The 23,491-nt window shown below is 42.4% G+C and overlaps 1 protein-coding gene across 2 annotated transcripts in view; it reads right to left on the reverse strand.

Annotated features, from left to right (window-relative positions):
- CHTF18 (chromosome transmission fidelity factor 18) overlaps positions 1 to 23,491 on the reverse strand; it is a 1,093,968-nt gene that overhangs the window by 499,064 nt on the left and 571,413 nt on the right. For both annotated transcript variants that reach the window (XM_069647269.1, XM_069647267.1), the window contains exon 18: positions 16,952 to 17,082. In XM_069647269.1, the coding sequence (XP_069503370.1) occupies positions 16,952 to 17,082 (131 nt within the window). The remainder of the gene's footprint in view (positions 1 to 16,951; positions 17,083 to 23,491) is intronic.

Consider the following 23,491-nt stretch of genomic DNA (forward strand, 5'->3'; position numbering starts at 1 on the left):
TGATATTGATCAAAAAGACAAAGCTGAGTCAGGACTGGGCAAACTTGTGTCTGTCTGAGACTTTGGGTCTGATAAGGAACAGATCATACAGTCATCGAGATATGGGTGGATGTGAAAACCCTCCATATGCAGTAATCTCAACACTGATGCCATAATCTTGCTAAGCACTGTGGGTGCTGATGTGAACCCGAAGGGCAAAACGAAGACCTGCAAATATTGGTCTTGAATGACAAAAAAGAGATATTTCCAGTGGGTCCTGCTCACAGACATAATGGTTATCTTGAAGGTCCACTCTGATAATGAACTTACTTGGCGAAAAATGTGTTAAGATCTACTGGATCATTTCCATCTTGAATCTCCTGTTCGGGAATCCAAATGTTGAGTTCCTTCAAACTTTGGAAACAGCAATACCCAGCTGATGCCTTGTCCATCAGAAACAAGGTTTAGTATCCTCTCTCGTTCTCCTTTGATGGAACTTTCACAATTGCTACCTTCACAAGAGTTCCTGCTTATTGTGCTGAAGAGCAACTGCCTTCCCTGGATTCAGTGGCATACAGGTTTCTCTCAGTGCCCCATGGCTGGGTAAGCTTGGAAAACACCAACCTATATCCCCGACTTGATCACTCCAATGGGCCAAGGATCCGTCACCCGTTCCTGCAAGATGACATGGTACCTGTAGAGCCTACCCCCACTCGTCCTATTTCAACTGGGGAGTGCGTGCTAACAGTCCGGACTGTTGTGCCTTAGCAAGGTCCATAGTTGTCATCACTCTCTGTCTATGTGCCTGAAACTCAGCACGATTCTTGGGCCTGATGAAAACCTTTTTTTAAATTGCCATGTCCCCAGTTTATAGGAAGGGCTCCTATTGATGCAGGAAGATGTTGATGAGAAGCGGGAGGCCGTTGTAGTGGTGAAGTGATATGTCTGCCCTAATAAAACAGCTTCGCAAGGGCATCCAGATTGTCAAACAACCTAACTCCCATGAATGGCATTTGTAATAGCATACTCTTCTGGCTGTTGTCAATGTGCCAATCTGTGTTGCACCTAGCTGCGATAGTAGTATCAACTGCCATAGCTGCTTCAGTAATACAATATCTGACTGTATCTGGACATCAATTAAGATTGGCTCTTCCTTGTGTTGGCTATTTGACACACACACTTGTACCCTGGTCCAAGGCAGCGGAAAGCACTTGCAGATTATGGAGCATCAACAGTGACAGACAGAACTTGCAAATTGACGTATGAACTGTCCGCACAGTGCGAGCACGTAACCCCTCATGTACTTCTTTATGAGATAGACCATAGAATATCTTGTTACAAAGAAAAATCCACCTAGGGATTTATTTTTATGAATGCCAACTCTTTTTAGGTCTTGTAAAACCTACAAAGAACTGGAGAGGTGAAACCAGAGAGCCCCTTTGAGGCCCAAACAAATAAATCCTTCTCCACCACCTTAGTGAATCTTCTGTTCTGAGTGAAATTATGATATTACCTTAGGTAAAGAGGAAGATTTAACTTGCAAGAAGGGTAGAGTTAGACAAGGCATGGCATTCAGAGACCTTTCTGACTGAAGCAAGAGCTACTGGGAATGCCATCTTAAATAAATGCAGGGACACAAAGATGACATGAGTGCATAGTCTCACTCAAATCGAGCTGCCATCAGAAACTTAAGAACCACATTTAAGTCCCAAGAGCGGATACACATTAGCAAGGCCCTTAAACTTTAGAATCATGGGCTGTGTGAAATAAGAGCCTGGCCAAGGTGTTCTTTTGAAAATGGCTAGGTCTTCCAAATAGCCCTTGATGTTATACCCAGACTTGGCTAAAGACAAAAGAAACTATGAAACAGTGCCACTGGAATGAGCTCCCTCTAAGGGAACCAACTTGCGCCAGCAACAAGCATAGATGACTTGGTGGATGGCGCATAGCACAGATGATAGCACCAAGAACCTCCTCGAGAGATCACAATCATTCTATCTCAGCAACGCCATAGCCAGCCATGTAGGCTATGCATCCTGGCATTGGGATTAATTGCCACCTGCCAAAAGCTTGTGACAGAAGATCCTCCTTTGATGCAGTCCTCTCAGGAGAGAAAACCAGCATGACTGGGTACCATGCCCTCAATGGCCAGTGTGGAGTGGTCAAGATCATGGTTGCTGCACTCTTCAACTCAGCACCAAAAATGAATCGACAGGAACGGAGGGACACTGTGCATCCCTCAGAGCCTCCTGCAGGGAACTCCCTTTAGTAGAAGGTCTCACAATTATTATGGGAGTTGGTTAAGAACAGGTCAAGCTTAGGAAGCACCACATGGAGGTTAGCTCCTCCACAATCTTTCCCGCTCAGGCTCCACTCGTGCGACACTCCAGAGAGCCTGCTCAGCGCATCTACCCGAGTGTTCAGACTGCCGGTGAGATGCATAATCTTGCCTTTCTCCTGGTTATATATCAAAACTAAAGGAGCACAACCACCTTCTATAGTTTGGACAGCCCTATCCCACCCATCTTGTCAATGTAGTGCGTGGCAGTGGGTTGTTCACAAGGGCCTGGACAATCAAACCTCTGATTGATGGCAAGTAGGATCCCAATGCCAGGCGAACTGCTCCGACTTCCAGCAAGATGATGGGGAAGGACTTCTCAGTGCCATGCCATAGGGTGCTAACTGAAATATTCTGCATATGCTCTTTCCATCACTTCAGGGATGTGTCCGTAACCAGGGTGTCTGTCACCAAAAGCTGTCAGAAAGGGGCGCCCGAAGTAGGGTGGTCGTGGAAATCAACCAAAGCAGATCTATATAGGCCGGGGGTGAGGGGGGCGGTCTTGGGGAACACTATGATAGTGACCCTCAACGCCCCACTTAACAGGGTCCATTTTCTCCTTAGGGACCACTGCAGCAATCAAATGCATAGTCTTTTCTGTGATTATGAGGATGCAGGACGCCACGCACCCTAGCATTCTCAGAGAAACCCCACCTAAGAGTCGCCTGTTTGATTGAAACAGAGCCAACAGCTTGAATGCTTGTCACTCTCTTGAGGAGGAAAAGCCATTCCCTGCTTTGTATCCAGAACAGTGTGTATAAACTAAAAGCGTTTGGAGGGGATCACAGAAAAGACATTCATATCTTTCCGAGATCTTCTAGTGCAGACTCTTCTGACCTGGCCCGCAGACTCGATAGGGAATATGTGAATACTGCAGGCCAAAAGACACAATCCAATCATGCAAATCCAGTGCTTTGCTGATCTGTGCCAGGCTGACTATTTTGAATCAACCCTTTTCAATGAGCATGTTAAGGAGTCTTAGATCTAGGATGGGTCTGAGCTCCCCATCCTACTTTGGATTGAAGCAGCAATGGAGTATTAGCCTTTCCTGACTTCCTTGGCTGGAACGAGGTCCACTGCTCTCTACAGCATATGAATTCTGTGCCAAGCCTTAAAAAAGAGTAACTGTCTGCCCACCACCATCTCATCTCTAACACAAAAAGTCTATTTCTTCTTGTGTCTTGAATGTAGCCAGTCTAAGAAGAGATAGGTACGATCCCTATTGGTAGCCACTGTGCCAACCTGCTAGGATCAGATAGAGGGGAAAACAGATGGTCGAACCAGTGCTCAGTGTAAAAAGATGGTGGCAGAAACACCACCAGCATAGACAGCATTAAATACTGGGGGTTGCAGATGCTGGGTGCAGAGGATGTTGGGAGTTAGCGGGTGCTGGAGGAATGGACTAGGGGAAACATGGAATGGAAGAAAGGGATCAAATCGGAAAGGACTCCAGGAGAGGCAGCAGAATGAATTAAGGAAGGCTAATGCACAAGAATCGCACTGAGGAAAGGAGGCGAGTACGAGGGAACAGGGGAGCATCTAACCCGATAGGTTTCCAGCAGGAACAACTGGGTTGCAACGTGAAGCGGGATTCTTCCGTCAGCGTCACAAATAATGCTGGCGCCGACTGCTGCCGCTATCTTAGAAATAAACCACATAGTTTACCGGTCTAGCATAAAGGGACTATTCTGTGTCCCCTCTGCAACCGTTGCCAAAGTGACCAGCGGATCACAGCGACCTCCCACCAGATGGCTTGTATTGTAGAATCAAGAGAAATAATTAGGAAGGTTTTTGAGGAGTATGATGTGCACTCAAATGTACTGATACTGCTGAGTCTACCGTTCCTGCATGCTACCGCTGCCCTTAAGTAGAAAGTAATAGGGGGTGTATCTTCCTCTACGTGATGAGTAATACTAAGTAGATGATAGGGCTGCTGAGCCAAGAGACTTTGCTGTTGTAATGCTTTACATTTTTCAAGACTTTCATCAGGTTGAGAACCAAACAAGTCTCACCCATCAGAAGGCATGTCTAAAAGTTTAGACTGCACATCGGGTGCAAAATTAGCAAACCTGGTCCAGGAATGTCACCCTCCGACTGCAGTAGTCCACAAGATCCTCCACATGTAACCTGTAGTAATTAGACCCGTCTGCAAATTATACCTTGTAATATCCTTTCTAGCAGCAATAAATTGCTAAAAAGCACCCTGCGCCGCAGATGTTAACCTTCCAACTCAGCTGACTCCCACAGTGCAATTGTATAGCTGGAAAGTGTTCATAATGCATTCAGCACACACAGTGCAGAGCTCCCAGATGCGAAGATTCTTCTGTTACATGCATCAATCTTTTTTGATTCCCAGTTGGGAGGAATGGGTGGGAAATGTGGCAAGTTCGGCAGTTGCTGTAGCTTGCACCACTGGAATTTCTAGAGTGTTATATGAGATTAGAACGCTAGGGTCTGATTGCCCCTGCACTATGCTTTTTGCCAAATCCTAGTCTAGAGATGGGATAGATATTGGCCTATTTCAGACTGGCAAGAGTGTATATGTGAGAGTCACTGTAAAGGCAACTGAGGAGGCTTACAAGGTTTAGTCTTAAAAGATGTCTTATCGGATGGGCTACAACCTCTTCCAAATCCTAAAGTGTTAACCACCCTCTTTACCACAGCTCAGAAAGATCTGAAGTCCACCCCCAGAGCTTGAATTGGACCACAGCAATATGAGAACACAGGGGATGTATCCAACCAATGTGCTGTTCTTAGAACACTCTGGAGTTGAAAAATACCCTACGACTGATCAACCAAATGCTATTCTGAAAGCTCAGGATCTCTTTGGGGTGAACCCATTCAGACTGAAAACAGGATATCATCATTGTCATCATCCATGTCTCTAAAAAGTTGAAACTTTGCATGGCAATAGTAATACACATAAATGGCCCTTAGTGAAGTATTAAACTCCTCAATTAATTTGTTCCATGCACTTGACTTGAAAACCATGGCCACTGCTCCAAGGAATTTGACTTTGAAATGCCGGACATTGATGGCTTAGATGGTGTTGGAGACAATGCTGCTGAAAACATCAGCTTTGTCAAAGCCTCCCAAGTCTATAGGTGTGCGCAGGAGTGGTATTTCCAGGCCCCATCACTGTCAGAACAGTGGATGTCGAGGTATCAACAGGTGCTTCAAAAACCTTCAACATAGCCTGCCTGAAAGCCTGCCCCTCCTATAGAATAGAGTTTGTTTGGAAAGTAGGTTTGTAACTTACATGATAAAATACCAGGGTTCAGCCTCTATATTCTAAACGCTGCTGGGGGTCGCGATATTCCTCAAGACAGAAAAGACAGGTAGAGTGCAGATCCATCACAGACACTGACAGATGCAAAGAGATACATGTTGTGAAGGCTGATTTAGGCATTTTATCACAAATATTGTCAAGCGAATGAAAATATGATCCTGCCTGTGACTGTGCAAAAAAGGAATAGGGGTAATGACCACAGCGGTTTCAAGTATATATGGGGGTGACATCCCATCTAGTGTTGGTGCCCACCAAGTAGCTGTGAAAAGCTGACCTCAGAGCCGCACTGTGCCACTTGGTGGATGAGAAAACGTTTCGGAGCAGTCTGCATCTGAGATTTCTTACGACAACGAATCTAGGAGAAATGTATCCAATAGAACTTGAATGTATAGCAATCAAATGGGTTGCTTAAGCCCTTAAATACCTCATCATGTTCTTACTCGCCATCAACCATGCTCCTATTTTCTGGTCAGCCAAAAACAAGGAAATAAACACAAAGGTCATGAAATAGTTTCTGTCACTGGAGCCTTATACATTCACAGTAGCCCCCTGAGAGGGCTGTTTACAATCCAATGCAGACTAAGTCTATATACCCTTGAAAACAAGGGGCGGTAGTGGGTGCACTATGTGATATGTGAAGATGTCTCCTACCTGATCCTTTACTGTTAGGGTCAGCCCTACAGATAAGGTGTGTATCGGGAACTTTTAATCACCAAAAATTGGCAAATACGCCCAATAAATAAAAATAGGGAGTAAAAATACTCCCAACATAAAATAGGAAAAAGACACATAGAATCATGCACTCCTGCTTTCATCCTTACAGCTCCATGGATATGTTTGCACCAGTAGTGCACATAGTACCACAGAAAGAAACTACTATTTTAACAGCCTAATTTGAAGAAGTAAACATGTATTTTATAATGTGTATGAATAACAAATGGCAAAGAAATACATATTACAAAAAATATTCAGTTTTTCGGTTAAAACATATTTGTACTCGTTTATAAAATACTCTCACTGGGAATTGTACTTACATTTTTACTCCATAAAACATAATTTTACTCCCAACTTTAAAAAATAGAGAGTAACCTAGTCCCACTTCAAAATATTATCCGGATCACTGGTTAGGGTGGGTGATCATGGGGCCTCAGGAGACAACCTGTCCAAGATACAGGGCCAGAGTGATATGGGGAGGATCCACTGGATAGCTCTACAAGACCAAGGGCTAGCGACAGGGCTTCATCAGATATCACACACATCTTTAACCGGCCCTCTAAAAAATATCCCCCAGTGTATAGCTCCACATTTCATTTAAATGTCAATCACATTTGTTGAAGACACACTTACATTGTTAGATATTGATGAACTGGAAGAATAATATAACATCCAAATCTTCACGGAAGAACTAAACATTCAAACAGACGCCACCACAGAAATTAACTTAAAATCTAAATGTATACCAAAATGTATACCATGCCTACCTACAATGTTATGAATCTGTTCAGTAAACTAGTAACATATGACTTACATAAACCGCTATATAAACACAAAAGATAAAATAAATCCAACTCAATATCAAACTGGCAGGTAAAGGTGGAAAAAATTGTAATTATGAACAGAAAAGATTATGCAAGTTAATCAATGAAAAAGAGAAGTCACACTAGACACTATAAAAAAGTGGATATACATCGTATAAAACAGATTATTCAAGAATGGTTGTTAAAACTAAAACAATTGGATGATCAATGTCTTTTGGAAAATGATGAATATCGTTTCTTGAATGTAAAGGATCTTCTTTTGGCCACTATATATTTAATTCCTAAAATATATATAAAAACATCATACATTTCCATCATGGAACATGCCTCACAGTATATAGACACGTATCTGAATCTAATGGCTCAGACGTTAGCATCATACATAAAAGATGCACAGGATGTAATTAAACTATTTGGACAAACAACTTGGAACATGCAATTTCCTTGTATGCATATAAACCATCAAACAAAAGCATTATGATAGCAAGCCATTTTGGTAACTCTCGATGGATTTCATCAGGTGCTGATTGAACACAATCATATGCTATTAAAGATGTTACACTTTACTTTGGACCACAATATCTTTTCCTTTGGTGGTCTTTTCGAACAAACCGAGGGAACAGTGATTGGTTCTAAATATGCCCCAGCCTATACCAATTTATTTATGGGCTATGTGAGGAATCTGAGGGCGTCCCCACTTCTTTCCCAATATATCCTACTCCCAGGTGGCCATGGAAAGGCTGTCGCTGTCGGAGCCTGACCCTGGGGATGGATATGTGAGGGAGGATCATCTGAGTGGAGGAGACTTAGGAAGAGAGTCCAATGTCTCCAAGGCTCTTGTCAATCCCTTCTCTATTTTTCCTGTAAATCAAACCCTAAAACACACAAGTTGCATACAGGGACGAGGAAGAGACCTACTAGAGACAGACAGCCTCTCTTTATTGATACACATATATACAAACAGCAGTTATGTACTTGGACGAGGAGGAGGCAACCAAGAGTAATACAGAACAATCAAACCAACAATGAGCGGTCTGATCTTTTTGTTGACCAATCAGGCTGGTGGCAGGTTTAAAAGCAGAAGATTGAAGAACATGGAGGCAGCTGTGCAAGCAGGTATGCGGAACGCGGGCCGAGAGCAGACCTCTCCAGGAAGGCGGCGTGGCAGACGAAGGCAGAAAAAGCGCTCGAGGCACCAGAGAAGAGTGTATGCAGCTGGGTGAGCGGCTAAAGGAAGCTAGATGCCAGTGGCTGAGCGCTGAAAAGGACCCACCTTGAGCAGGAGAAGCTGCCGAGTGAGGCCTGAGCCGCGAGGGACACATCATTGGTGTGAACAAGGCCATGGAGAGCTACTGCGGAGATGGAGCGAGGAGCTGCACGAGAGAGAGAGGACTTGTGACAGCTGGGAGCCATGCAAGAACGCTGTAATAACCAACTGGTGAGTCAGCCTAGTGAAGGGGACACCGGGCTGGCAGGCAAGCACGTAAGAATGATGAAAACAAGTATCTTAAATATCGATTTAAATGAAAGCAAACACTTTGATGAAAACGAGTATATTGAATACCGAGTTAAATGAAAGCAAGTACTTTGGAAAGTTGAATACTGATTAGAATGAAAGAAAGCACGGTTGGATACAGTTATGAATGAAAGTTTTGTGGAATCACACAAGTTAAAGGAACTGTGCAAGCATTGGCAAGAGCCACAAGTATATCATTGTGAACTGTGTAGATTAAGAGAACAAGCATTGGTAAGAGCCATACAAGGAACTGTGTAACTTCAAAGAACAAGCATTGGCCAGAGCCATGCGAGTATATGAAAGTGCAACAAGCAAATGGTGCCAAAAACAAGCAATGGCAAAGCAGCATAAGGATGTGGAATGAGAATAAGTCAAGACACCTTTGTAGAGATAAGACCGTGGCAACAAGCATATGAAAGAGCAAGTAAGGTGTGTCGGTTGCGTGACCTGTAATGGGTGGACCGTGTGGTCTGGCAACTGCGCCTAGACCAAGTACACCCCTTTATGAAAAGCCACTTAAAGCACCACAAAGAAGCTTGTGATTTAGTCTAAAAGGACACACCTTTTGTGATTTGAAAGTAAGGCATTGAACTCTATGAAATTGGTGAAGGAATTCCAAGATAGAAGAACTGGGAAGAAACCCAAGGATTTGTGTTATGTTGGAACTTTTGAAAGACTTGAAAGCTTGGGCAAGGGCACCCCTTTTTTGTACTGGGAACTATTTGAACCTTGGGGAATGGAAACCTTTTCATCAAGAGCTGGATGAAGCTCTGGACTTTTATTTGAATACTGGCTGACATCCCTACACATTGTGATACAAATAGATGTGAGGTAAGTATAGGTTTTGGACACAGACAGACATTTGCTTTGAACTTCCTGACAGAAAGTATACTTAGATTTATTTTGGTAGGAAACTCCCACTTTAGCATAGGAAACATTAGGTTTTTTTCCAACCTTCTTTATTTAAAAAATAGTTTGTGGACCAATCTTTCAGTGTGCTGTCGGTGTCTCGTTCATGACACCTTCACAGTTATTACTCGCTTGAACATGCTTGGGCTCATCCTGCCTTTGCAACTAAAAACAACAATGTATTGGGTGAGGCAGATAGATGATATTCCTGTTACTTGGAATGGAGATTTGCCAACTCTAAACAATATGTATCTTTCCTAAGCAACAATAGGCACAATATCAAGTTAACTGTGAATCAAAGTGCTGAAAAAATAATATCACTTTCTTCAATCAGGAATTGTCTGCTAAAAATAAATACATGGCACTTTATACAACAAAAATCTTCAGGTAACAATACTTCCTGCCAGGAGCAATCATCCACAACATATCAAAAATATACCATATGAAGAATATTGGAGGATGACCATGAATTGTAGCGATATAAAATAATCTGAAAAACATGGCAACTAAGCTACTGAGAAGTTCTAATTTAGAGGATACAAAAAGAATAAAATCTGTAAACTATAAAGTTAAAGCCAATCAAATCAAAAGAAACTCTTGTTGCAAGTAGCAACTAAATAACTTTGATACAAAGATGACGGAGAAAGATTTGCTACCACTTATTGTTCAGATGTTCATAGGATTAAGAACATGTTTATCCAACACTGGAAAGTTCAGCAAGTTTCTCAAGATATTAAAATATGTTTGCAGATCATCTTGCCATTAGATATTGCAAAGCTCTGATGTTAAAGAATATTGGCCTCAGTTTTCTTAAACCTGAACACACAATGGAGAAAACAAAACGATGTCAACACAGTTAGTTGGCAACTATACATGTGGACAATGTAACATATGTCAAGATATGTTGGATAAACATGAAGACATGTTGCTACCTACTGGCAGCAAAAATATATGGACCACATTTATAAATTGAAAAACAAAGTTTATGCACTAAAATGCAAACGCAACATGTGATATATTTTAGCACGATAAGAAAGCTGAAAACGCATGCACAAGAACACATGAGCGCTATTAAAAGCGTAGACTCAAAACATCCACATCGTAGTAAAGAACATCAAAATGATGAATTACGAGACATCAAATGTATGGGCATAGAAAAAGTCCAGTTCCCTCAAAGAGGAGGAAATCGTAACGTATTGTAAAGACAAAGAGAAGCTCAATGGATTCATAAGATGAACACCTGTTTTTCTGGACTTAAACAGGACAATGAAATGTATGTACGTATATAATTTTTTTATTTTCAATTTTTAAATTAATTTTTTTAAATCAGACCACAACAGAGATCTCAAGCAATGGCTATGTTTTCAATGTCATATTATAGTTCGGGAATCGGGCATTGTTGAGAAACTGGTTTATCATTTTCAAAATGTATCTATGAATACATTTTGTTAGATAGAAGAATGAAAGTTTAAACTCACAACTTTTATTTGGGGGAAATATGCACATTCTGTTATGTCACAGTTCTGGGCATACATAGTGCTTCCAATTATTACTACCAGAATGGTTTATCAGTCAAAGCATTCGCTTATCTGTAAAATTGTCCAAAAAAAGGTCTGCTCATTTATATAAAATAGGGAATGAGAAATCCATCATGTGACTAGGTTCAACAAACCAATTTTACTGTACATTTTAGCTTAAGCAATCTATTAATTACAACAATCGAAATCTAAATTCCTAGGTTATTTAATAACAGCCTAACATCAAATTTGCAACTATAAATAAAATGAATTACTAAAAAATGTTAAAGACCATACATTTGTTCATGTTGTTTGATATGTCAGTGTCCATAATGAGGTCAGTCACTTCACACTCAAATAGTAACCATTTTGGCTATCACAAACCGTTTCGTGTTTGTGAATGGTGTACAGTAAACATTTTCAAGAAAGAATGTAGAGGACTATTCTTCACTTCTTAGCAATTGCTCCTCAGAAATGCTCTCTTTACATTTACTACACTTATGGCCTGGTAAAAGATATGCTATTTAAGAAGGCAACTTTTTTTTATAAGAACCACTTTTTGCCTTTCTACCTTTAGAAAATGACTGAAATTATGTTGGAAAATTTCATAATCAAAACTTGAATACTGAACTAGTACACGGCATGAACATTAACATTGGAACTCATTTATGCATATCATCATGGTTCACATCTAACATATTATTCAGGGAAAAAGCTGTAGAGAAAAATGTTACCAAGTAGAGAATGGCATTATAAGGGTGAAAGCTTGAAACACGTATGAATGAATACGTGAAGACAATGAAATATGATCTTATAAAACGATGCAACAACAACTGAGCTACATGAAAGACATGCATGTGGACAAATCACACATTTACATTGAGCATTTACAGTTACGCTCTGGACATACGGATGAGAAGAAAATGCATGTAGTGAAGGCCACCATATCAAAGTGAAAGACAAATGACATTACTCCATCAATTCAGCGCTTTGAAACACTTCACCTGTCTATAAGCGCCATATAAATAAACAATAAAATAAAAGCACAGAGTAACAGATGAGCTGTTGAGAAACCTATAAAATCTTTGTATTTAATGACAAGGAGATATCAATAGAACTAGTTTCAAATGTTTAAAATATATTTTTTCCATACTGTTTGTATATTATTTAAACAAACTATATTTGGTCTCTGAATTTTTGTGTATATTCAAATAAATAAGTGAAAATGTAAAGTGTTTCTAAACTTATTTTTTGTCAGCACATCAGTACATCCATTTTGGGAACATTGCCACCTGTGAGACATTCACAACTTGCTCCTCTGAAAGAAAGGCCATGCCCGTGTGAGTGTCCTTTACTGCTGTCGATCTGGAGCAACTGGCAGGGCGAAGTCTAGGACTTCTTCAGTTTTAGCGAGAAGCCCAAGCTGTGTAGAAGCGAACATGTGTGGTGAAGATGGGCTGTCACTAACTCTGGGGACTGGGCCCAAATAAGTCAACCGTTCCGTTGGGGGAAGATATGAATTCTCTCCTTCTTGAGATGAGTGGCCACCCCAGCAAGCAGCTTGGTGTGGTCCATTGATACAGAGGAAAGGCTGAACAGTAGGACTCAGAATTGGTATTGGGAAACCCTCACCGAGTACCCCAGATACCAACAGAGGTGGCAGACCCACCTCTCAGGGCAAGACAAAGGAAGCACCACTGACCCATAATGGGAAGGGTGAGGGTTGGTGGGCAGCAAGACCTAGGGACTTAGCTGGGGCCTTAAACTTCTTCAAGGACTCATTGGCCTGTTGCGAGTTCCTTAGAACTACTGGCTTAGATTTAAGAATGCTGGCCTTTAAAGAAGAGGACACCCCCCACCCCACCAGTAGCTTAACTGACAGTAAAGGACTAGCACATTTTCATGTGACATCGTAGCACATGGTCGCAGACCGAGACCCCAGAAGACGTCTCTCCTGGACCGAGTACAACACCTTTTTATGCTCTGCTACTATGGTATTATTGATGGATTGTGTTTGTTCACCCCATAGGAACTCAAGGCAGATGCCCTTCAACTCTCTCAAATAAGCACATATTATACAACCCTTACACCTTATTAAATAAAGTGTTACCTCACACGCATTTTAGAAAGGGATAGAGAAGAAGAAACCGAATGGCATAATACATCAGCACAACATTTGCACATTGAGTCAAAAATGACTACTGTTGTAAAAAAGAATGCTTTTTTATTTTACAAAAAACAATATCCCTCTCTTTGCTCTCTAATGAATCACCAACCAATCAAGTCACATGGTATAGGCAACATTTCTATCAAATGACATTCATGAGCAGGGGCTGCAAGAAATCACTTTCTTCAAAAAGCTAATCAACACCAAGTAAAAAGAAAAAACTGCAAATGCTAGGTATTCAAACTCAAACTAGACAAAAGCATATCTAATAACCTCTCTTTGCAAGAGTGAAATGCAATAATGAAAACACATTGTTAAATTAATCAATCATCCATCTAAAAAATGTAAGAACCAGCAAGAGCACAATTTTAAGAAAAGATATTCCCCAGCAAAGTCATTTATAGGATGCCTGCTTTCTAAGTAAGGCAGGGCATCCCCTGTGGCTGTGGCCTGTCAGTTGTGACAGGACCATCTGAAAGCAGCTCCTCAGCTTGTCCCATCGGATCAGCCAGCACCCCCCCCCCAAAGGCTTGCATGGCATGTATATACATTCTAAATGGAAACCCACTAATTATTATACTTGAATGTCATTTGATGGACAGTCTTCCTGGGTCTGATGCAGATCTATGTCGCAGGGATGTTAAGGTCCTGTCCTAAGGTGGGATGTGTACCAACAAGCTAATTAGTAGTTTCGCTGGAGTAAACACATTTCAATGCCCGGTGACACATCGGTCACATGCAAAATGCTTGCATTGTCTGTCTGGTTATCAATCTGCAGCAAAAAGTGCCCAACATGTCTAAGGCTACGTTATCTGTGTTGAGTATAATGTTTCTGGGTTAGGCTGCCCCAAAGCAAATATCTCTTTGCTTTATAAATACCAAACTCTGGCGTCTAGTGCTGTCATCATGTTATCATAGCACAGCCAAATGATTGTATGTACAAGTGCAAGACCTAGGGCTGGGCAGTATGGACCAAAATTCATCTCTCTAATTTTGGGCTGAATGGCGATATCCGATATATATCTCAATATTGTTTATATGCGTTAAATGCTCAGTTGTAAGCCTCCAACTACATGCGAGATATCGCAAACACCTTTATTTATAAGACACTGATCAAAATAAAGTGCAAAAACAGGGTGCCTTTTCTGGTTTGAGAATACACACAGCTGTGCAGATATCAAAAGGTAAATACAAAATTGTATTATATGTAAAAATGTGTACAGACCCGATATATCGCCCAGCCCTAGCAAGGCCCTTTGCACAGTGCATCCATAGAGGACTTGCTGTTCTAATCTTTTTTATGGGGAAATAAAACAAAGTAGCTAGTACCTCTTGATAGTTCAATCTGCAAGCTATATAATTCTATGAAGAACCAACTATGTATGTACAAATCATTCATTCATAAGTGAAAAAGTACCCTCAACACACACATCACTTGAGCAGTTGTTTTGCAAATAAAAGCAAATACAGGTTAATTCAGGTGCCTACCATTTTTAGTGGTTCCTGCTATTCAAGGCACTATAATGCCCTTCTAAATACATCTTGTTACACTGCTCTTTAAGCGCATAGCACATTACTCATTTAATAGCATCCAGGCAATATGTTCTACTAACAGTACCTTGCCAGGCCTAAGCTAGTTTGCTAATATAAGGGGAATACTAGCCTGTCATGGTATCTCATATGTTGCTTCCTTACCCCAGAGGGCAGAATGGGTGCTAACATATGACAGGCCTTCGTCCAAAAGAGGTTGTTGCAATTTGGCTCAACTATCCAGGGCACATCCCAAAGTCCCCAGCCAGAAATGCCTGCGAATAACAGACCCAGTGCCCATTACACAGGCAACATTATCTTCTGTGTAAAGGCCTGTTAAAAGCATCTGAAGTGCAGCCTCCTCTCCATCTTCCACCAAGGAAGCAGACCCAACCTTAATGTCCTGAGTCAGAAAGAGATGATCTGTCTCAAAGTTCATGAGCCCCACGGTGAGGGGGTATTTAGCCAGAGATCAAGTGGCATTATAAGGATCAGGCTGCCTGAGGCGAAATCGTTATGGTCCCAAGCATCAAACCACTTGCTGTCTCTGTCCAGGAGCAAGGAAGGAAAGGTAACAGTCTTAACCATCACAGCGGAGGCCTGAACTATCAAGCACTCCAATGTGGAGCAAGCAGACAAGAATCCCGAATTAGAAGGTGCTGGTCTGTACTTTTCCACCAGGTCACAGTCCACCGAGGCTTCTGCCTCACTTTCTTAACAGGGGCAGTCACAGCAGGTTAAAAGGGAAGGAGGGTCTCCTCCCTAGGAGGCCTCCTCACAAAATATAATTAAAAGCAAATTGGACCATAGGTCTACTTGGAGTAGACAACAACAGAGTTTTTACTACTTTCGAAGTACTAAGGGTTATAAGAGGCAAGAATGTTTTTGCTGGTTATGGATTTTGATAAAAATAACAAGTGACAGCGTTTCTACACCGTTACTTGGATGTCCATTGCCTTTTGGCCTGTAGTGCAGTGTTTTTAGATTTCTTTCTAGAGCGGTCACTGAGATTTTATAATTCTGGCAAGCACTTCTCCCTTGGTCCAGCTCTTTGGCTGGCACAGAATTCATCAGGATGCTGCGTTGGTCAACCTGGACTCTCTCTGCTGCTGGGCAACACCACTGTATCACTTATATTTGACCCTTACACTGCCACCTGTTTCACCAGCTCCAACATACTCTTCAAGCAAAGTTCTTTCATAAAACTCCACTACCCTGCCATGCCCCTAGTGTTCACTTCCCTCACCTCCCAAACACACTGTTTTCCTCTTTGAGCTGTGTTCCCTCTTCCCCTCCTCAGTCTTTCATTGTTCTCACTCTTGATGCTCCGTTTTCTCCTAATGCACCCCTGCTCATCTCCTCCCCTTTTTTGTTTCTTTTTTTTTCCTCTCTCTCTCCCCCTCTCCGCCACCCTCTCTCTCTCTCACACACATAGTCCAGCGGATGTAGGCTTTCCTGTTTTACAATTCAGGCTGCAAGGTCCCCCTGCCACTGTGGGGATGCTTCGCAATCTAGTTTGCACACTTGTTATTCAATGGCATTTGTTTTCTGTTTGATGCATCATACTGCTCAACAAATCCCTTGGGTAAAGGCCTTTCGAGCCAGGCTTCCTAGTCAAATATTTCTCCCCCTTCCACATGCATAATGCACATATAAGACGACAGATGCGGTGGAGTCCCTGGCTGGATCGCCCATATAACACCTCGGAGGCCAGCATGGTGCAGGTGGCGGACACCACACCCAGAGTCTCTAGGAGACACATCCCGTAGTCTTCCTGAAGTGACCATCTCACACCTTCTAGTCTAAGGTAGCATCTCGCAAGACAAGGCATACTTGTGAAAGGGAACTGGCAACTATTTTATTGACAGCCTGGCAGAAACAAAGCAGCAATAAAACCCTGCACCGCAACTCTGCACGGCAGCCAAGGTACACACAATCTAACTAGAGTTGATTAACTCCATCCAGCTTAGTTTGTTACTAGTGCCTGCTTTGGTGGCCAGATGGAAAAGCCATGGGAGCAATCTCCGATTTTGGTGGAATTGTTGAGGGTCCCTTTGATGCATGAGTGAACAATGTGCTTGGACCCAACTGTTGGTTTATTGCTACTGATGCTAAATTGGCATGTCTCTATATGTAAATGAAGTTTGAAAGAAAAAACGTATACGTACGGATCAAGTTTGTACAGGTATTGTCCATCTGGAGAACGCTCCTGGTGATAGGTGAGGTTGTATGCTAGCATCGTGTTGATGAGGTCAGCAAGTTGCTGCTTCTCTTTAATGCTGTAGAGTTGGGTGTTTATCTAAAAAGACAATGGGAAACAGAAGGGAAAAAAATCACCACAACTATGCATGAAAACACAAAACAAACCCTATGCAACGGTTAGGTACTAAAATTGTTTAGGTATGACGAATACTCTTTATGTAGGGTAGAAGTGATGAATGTTTCCAAATGACATGGAATTGGTTTATGTAAACCTGAAGTTTAACTTATATGCACAAGTATATAGCCGCACCACATATTGAGTATGTGTGTTCCAAGAAGTGCACTATTTACCTGCCTGGAAAAGAATGAGAGCAACATCTGTTTAGACAACTGATTATCTGGAGAGAGCAGGCCAACAGCTAGGGGACATATTGCCACTATACACAGATAACAGATGTTTACTTTTGCCAAGCATTATGGCTCTCATTGAATTAGGTAATATACATTTGGTATAAGGGATCTAAAAATAGATCTGCATGTTCTGTGCAAAAGATACAGCTTTCGCTCATTTCCAGGGACATAACCTACACATGTGTAACTGGCCAAATTAGATTGTTGGCTTATAATTGTGCAACACAGTTTTCATGTTTCTTAGAAGTACCTCAAAGGTCTAACAAGAGGCAGGTTGCAGGATTAAAGCTCTCCCTGAGTTTCTATGTATGCCCACTGCCCACCTCTACTGTTTTGACTTGTCTTTGTTATTCACTATAGCGCCTGTGCCGATGGGAGGTAAGAGACCATTTCATAAAGAGTGCCAAGAGACCATGCAGGTGGCAACAGTGCACAGTAAAATAACCTTTAACATAACAAATAGCAGTGCCTTCCACATAAACACACATACACATCATTCCATGTACATCTAGATATAGATCATAATTATATTAATGGCAGGTTCTGTCTAAACCTCTTTCACAGAAAAGGGTGCCTTGCAGGTACATCGGACCGTATTATAATAACAGTCTTTAACCTAATTATTTCTACAAACAGCATCCAAAGAAACATGTTTTGGGCTGGTGAAACATGTTGCATACATCTCATTTTAGAAGGGCCCAGGCTGCTGCATTCTGCAGCTTTAGTATAGTCCACTCGGGGCATGCTAGACAAGTAGCATTACAGTAGTCTAAAGGACTTGCGATAAGTAATTTACTAACTGAACTTTGTGGGAAAAGCAGAACTAATAAAGCAGCTTATGCAGAGTCTGCAGGTAAATGAAAAAGGAACAGCAGGGCCCAGATTATGCACCTGCAGGCTAGAAAAACGGCCTTCACCAGTGCCTCACGTCAAACTCTGAACTGAGTAGATGGATAATTTTTAACTTCCTTTCTGACAAAAATCAATGGGTCTCTATGGTTACGGGGCCACCTCCGCTTTAGCAACCGGTTGAGGTTCATCGATTAATGAACATCCTCCATGCACTGATGAAAGGCCTCTGCAATCACAACCAGGCCATCCTCCGGTTGGAGGACAACCTCACTATCATCCACATACATAGAGGACATTCCATGAGCCTGGATGATAATGGTCAAAGATGTTATATAGCAATTAAATAAAACAGAGCTCAATGCAGATCCCCGAGCAGACTGGCTGGGTACGTTTGAATACACCTGTGGTCTTCAAGGAATCAGTGGAAATGATTAAATTCCATGCCTCATGTCTAGGCTCCCCCTGAATGGCTGTGATGCTGTATAGGAGTTGGGTGCCTTTGAGAGAAAGGATTATGAATCTGTAAAGCTGGCATTAATAGCCAGATTCGGGAAAACTCCTTCCCAGTACATTAAGAGGTTTAGGACCCTCAAAAAGACTGATACTACCACTTGGGCTACCTGGTATGTGAATGTTTGAAAAACTAAGAGCGTTGGGTTAAGGGGTACAGAGTAGAATCTATTTGTGATGCCTGCTCTCCTGAGCTGAGACAACATTTGGATGACTCAAGAGAGATAGATCCCAAAAGGCTAGCATAGGCTGCTGACTTGTGGGTAGCCAACAGGGCCACTCAAGGATCATGGGGCAACTCACAAGAAGGACGAGGGGAAGCAGCACAAGAAAGAAGGAAAAGAGAATTCTAATTCCAACCATCCAATAGAGAGCCACAAACATAGCAAGGGTAAATTCCATGGGAAACATGGGAGGTCTACTGAAACCTGTGGTGCCAAACCGGGGGGAGGTCAACAGAAGACCCCATACCAGAGTACATTTGGGAAATGTTTTGTATGTGGGTCTGTAGATCATGTGAAAGGGGGATCCCAGATGCAAGGTTAAACCTTCAGGGATCCACACTGCCTCCTTGGCCTTCATCCCTGAGGTAGAAGCACAAATGGCAAGTGCACACTTTCAATTACTGTCTGAAGACCCCATTGGAGTTCAAGCCAGTGTTAGTGTCCCTGGGCCTGTGGGAATAACAGAATGTGGATGTGTACAACTCCATACGAGATAACACCAAAGAGTATTAGAAGGTCAGTGTTCTTGTAAATGGACAGGAGACTCCTGCCATCAGAGACACTGGGGCAAGCATTACAGTGTTAGATGAATGTTTTTTCAAACCCGAGGATGTGGCTTAGGCACCCAAAGGTCCCACTAAACTTGCAGGTGGCCCTATCCAAATGGCTCCTATTCTGCCAGCTCTCATCCAGTGCAATAATGTGACTGTTAGAAGTCCTGTTAGTGTGCAGAATGAAGTGCCAGGGATAGTCCTGTTGGGAAATTATCTGAAAACCCTTGCCGTTGTATCTGGTACCCACAGGCCTCCCAGCAGAAGGAAGCAGGAGCAAACAAGATTGGCCAGAGAGGCAACTTTGAGAGACTCTCAGTTTGAGGTTGAGGTGATTTCAATACCTCCATCCCACAAGGCGGCCACACTTCTATTTACAAGAGAAAGCAAGAGACAAAGGAGAAATCCAAGGTCTCTAGGTGAAAAAAAGGTCTCAAACTAAACCTGTTCATAGGACAAGGACATCCCCGAGAGGACTGTCCCAGGTCACCTCAGTGACCCCTTCCCCAGCTGAGGCTGAGTGGGAGGACCAACCAAACTCTATAGAGACAGTTACTGGTGACAAATAACTGGAATAAAACCTTACCTGCATTGGAGATGTAGATCATAGAGACCATCTTGACCTGCAGACTTTACTTGCAGAAAGTGGACTCTCTAGGGCAGACTTCAGCAAAGGACAAAGAGTGTCCCTCTCTAGAAGGACTCCCCAGCTGGAAGGGCAGGAGCCAGGGAAGCACAGGCTTTACTGGGAGGATGCCCTCCTCTACCTGAACCTACTGAATCTACCCCAGGAGACTGGTAGTGCCTTAGGAGGTGAGACAGAAGTTCTTACAATTGGCACATGAGATTCCTCTGACTGGCCACTTGAGTTTCAAGAGGACCAAAGAGAGGTTATCTCTGTACTTCTACTGGCCCAAGATGGGGGCTGATGTAGAGAAATGCTGTAAGAGCTGCCACACTTGTCAGACTTCTGGCAAGAGTGGATTCAGGAATGTGGCACATTTAGTGTCCCTCCCTGTGGTGGGCGTCCCTTCTGAGAGGGTGGGGATTGTGGGGTACATTGACCAGCCCGGCAGAACACTCCTACATCACTAAACTACATCTGAGCAGTCACCAGCAGAATGGTTGTGCTGGCTCTGCTGAGCACCATCGCCTTGCCTTAAAAACTGTGTTTTGCAGTCTCCAAAATGATGGCTGCGCCGTTTTACCAGTCACACATGGAGCAAGATGAAACACAGAACACCCTGTAAATTGCTGCCAGTATTTTCTCCAATTGCACCAAAGAAAGGAATTCAAAGGCAGCTCTGCTATGCTGCTAGCTCAAAACCCTTTCACTGAGAAAGAAAATATTCTGCCTTTTAAAACGACTGTGCCCTGATGCTCATTTTCATCTGTTCAACAGTACACAGTTCTGATCCAGTGAGACCCAGCTAGGTCCCTCCGTATTCTGGTTGTGCTCCAGCAAAAAGGGGGCAGTTCTCATTGAATGACAGGCTGTGTCAGGCAAGATCTGTGAAATAACAAAGGACTTCACTTCAAGCCGTAAGGAAAATGCTTTACCTTTACAACAAAATGACACGGATAAACCCTTCATAGGAAGCGTTCTCTCTCTTTGGTCATGTCAGTTTCATTGGTCCCTTGCTTTGAACAGATTCCTGTGTAGTAGAAATTGACTATGGCCATGGAAATGCTCAGAATAAAGATACCAGGAAAACAGCATTTCAAAGTGACTGCAAAGGAAAAATTAACCACGTGTAAATTGGTGCTTTTTAAACAAGAAAATACCTGTTTAAAAGTGAAATGTTAAATGAAGGCCCTGTCCTTGCATAGAAATGTGATGGGGTTTGTGTTAAAACATATATAGGATGTTTAATGCCAACAGTCTTGCTTTCTGGTTGAGGAAAGAAAAAAAAGAAATAAAGTTACTCTGAAACCAGCAGGACAGGTTTTTAGGCCCTGGCTTCAAAGGACTGACTACAGGATCTATATTCCCCCAAGTGTACCAGTGTCTGGGGCCTATGAATAGGCAGGTGTGAAGCATTTCACGCCCACATCAGACTCTGTGGCAGTGCTTCAGCCGGGTAAAATGGATTTCTGAGACACTAGGTGTGACTTTTTAAGCAGCACCTCCCCTCAACTTAAACTGGGGAGCTTCAAAGACAAATCCATGGTATACAGGGCTAGTGCCTGACAGTTGGCTGTGGGTTGAAAAAAAATTCCCTTATTTGGAAGACAATGCTGGCCATTTGGGGCAAAAGACTTATGAATTAATAAACTTTAAGATTTCTATTTTTGCAACCAGGAAACACAGGAATGCAAAAGTTTAACAGTTGAAATGTATTTTTTGTGGCATTAAAACAAGATATTGTGGCTTTCCCTAGCATATAGGAGACATATACGGCAGAAAAATGTATATCGTGGTAAAAGTATACTTGGTGCAACTTTAAAATGTAATGTAAACATGCTCTGTGACAATAGGTACACATATGTAAAATTGTAGAATTTTAGGTGAAATATTTCCCACTGAAAAGTGCAAAAGATTATTAGGAGGGAGAAATGACAAAGTACAGACTTGGGAGTCAGAACAACATGCTATGTATGAAATGTTTCTTTGCCTATGTGATTTTCAAAAATGCCAACTGTAAAAATGTGCAATTTATGTAATAACTGATTTTTGGCAAAGGTGACTGTGGCAGGCCATGGGCAATTTAAGCTCACACCATAAAACTGATGTCATGTCCTTGAAGCCCAACCGGTTGACAGGAAGCAGGTAACAGTAAACCCCGACCAATCCAGTTGTTAGAGGCATGTCAAGCCAAAGGCCTGCCCCCATGGTAAATCCTGTGATGTCACCCGCCTTATAAAAGGGGGAGACTCAGAGAGACAAACGACTCTCTCTTCTGAATTTTCCAGCACATGTGTATCCAGACATTCCATATGAATTCTGCAAGATTCCAGATTCCACTGCCAGGCCAGAGCATAGATGACCCTGTCCAGGCAGGACCATTGATCCAGGAAAAAAAAACACTAAAAATCCCAATAACTCAGGGAGAAAGGGCAAAGGTGGCTGAATGCTCATTGGGATATCCAGTGCTGCCTGCGTGCCCTGCCACCCGCTCTATCCAGCTCAGGTGCCGATGTGCCGTGACCAGACCTTTGCCCAGCGGTTTTCTTCTGGGAGAGCTTGCCGCTGTGACCAGTCACCAGATATTGCCTTGCTGTCCAGAAACCCGGTGCGCTGTCCAAAATACCCCATTCAAGTGCTTGTTGGGAGTATTTCCCTTCCCCAACATCCACACTTGCTTTGTACCTTGTATTAGATTCCATCCCATAACTGCCTTAGCAGAAATCCTTAAAACTGTCAGAAACCTCTGTGCATCCTGTCCTTGACCTCTAAGTGTTAGCGCCATTCATCCACTAATTTCTGTCTTGTGTAAGGCCTTAGTACTATTTTGATTAAACTAATTCATTCCCACATAAAGACCCACACGGCGCAAAGGGGTTACACTTGCAAAGTAACCTGTGTCACGGGCGGCGTCTCTTTTCTAGCCCCTAAAATATAGTTCCTGTAAACTTGTCCTGTCCTTTTTAAACCGATTTTCTCTGTCAACAGCTTTTATTTTTAAACCCAAATTTCCTTTCCCATTAAAAATATCATCCAGTCTTCCATTTAGAGTCACTCGTTCACTTGCATATTATCCCTGTGATGTGCATCTGTCATTCAGCATAAAAACCGCATTCCGATTTGGTCTATTTCACCCGTTTTTCAAACCGTTTTGACATTTAAACCTGTGTAAATTAACAAATGCAATTTCTATGCGTGTGATTTGGCTGCACTGCGTTGTCACATCAAAGTTGAATTTTGAACTGTATGCCCGTTGTTGGTACCTTGCCTTATAGTTGCCAGAGTTCTTACATCCCCGATACTGTTAAAACTCATATTTACTTCATTCATTTA

Source organism: Ambystoma mexicanum, chromosome 2q (assembly GCF_040938575.1).
Source record: "Ambystoma mexicanum isolate Mex_15411 chromosome 2q, UKY_AmexF1_1, whole genome shotgun sequence".
Lineage (NCBI taxonomy): Eukaryota > Metazoa > Chordata > Amphibia > Caudata > Ambystomatidae > Ambystoma > Ambystoma mexicanum.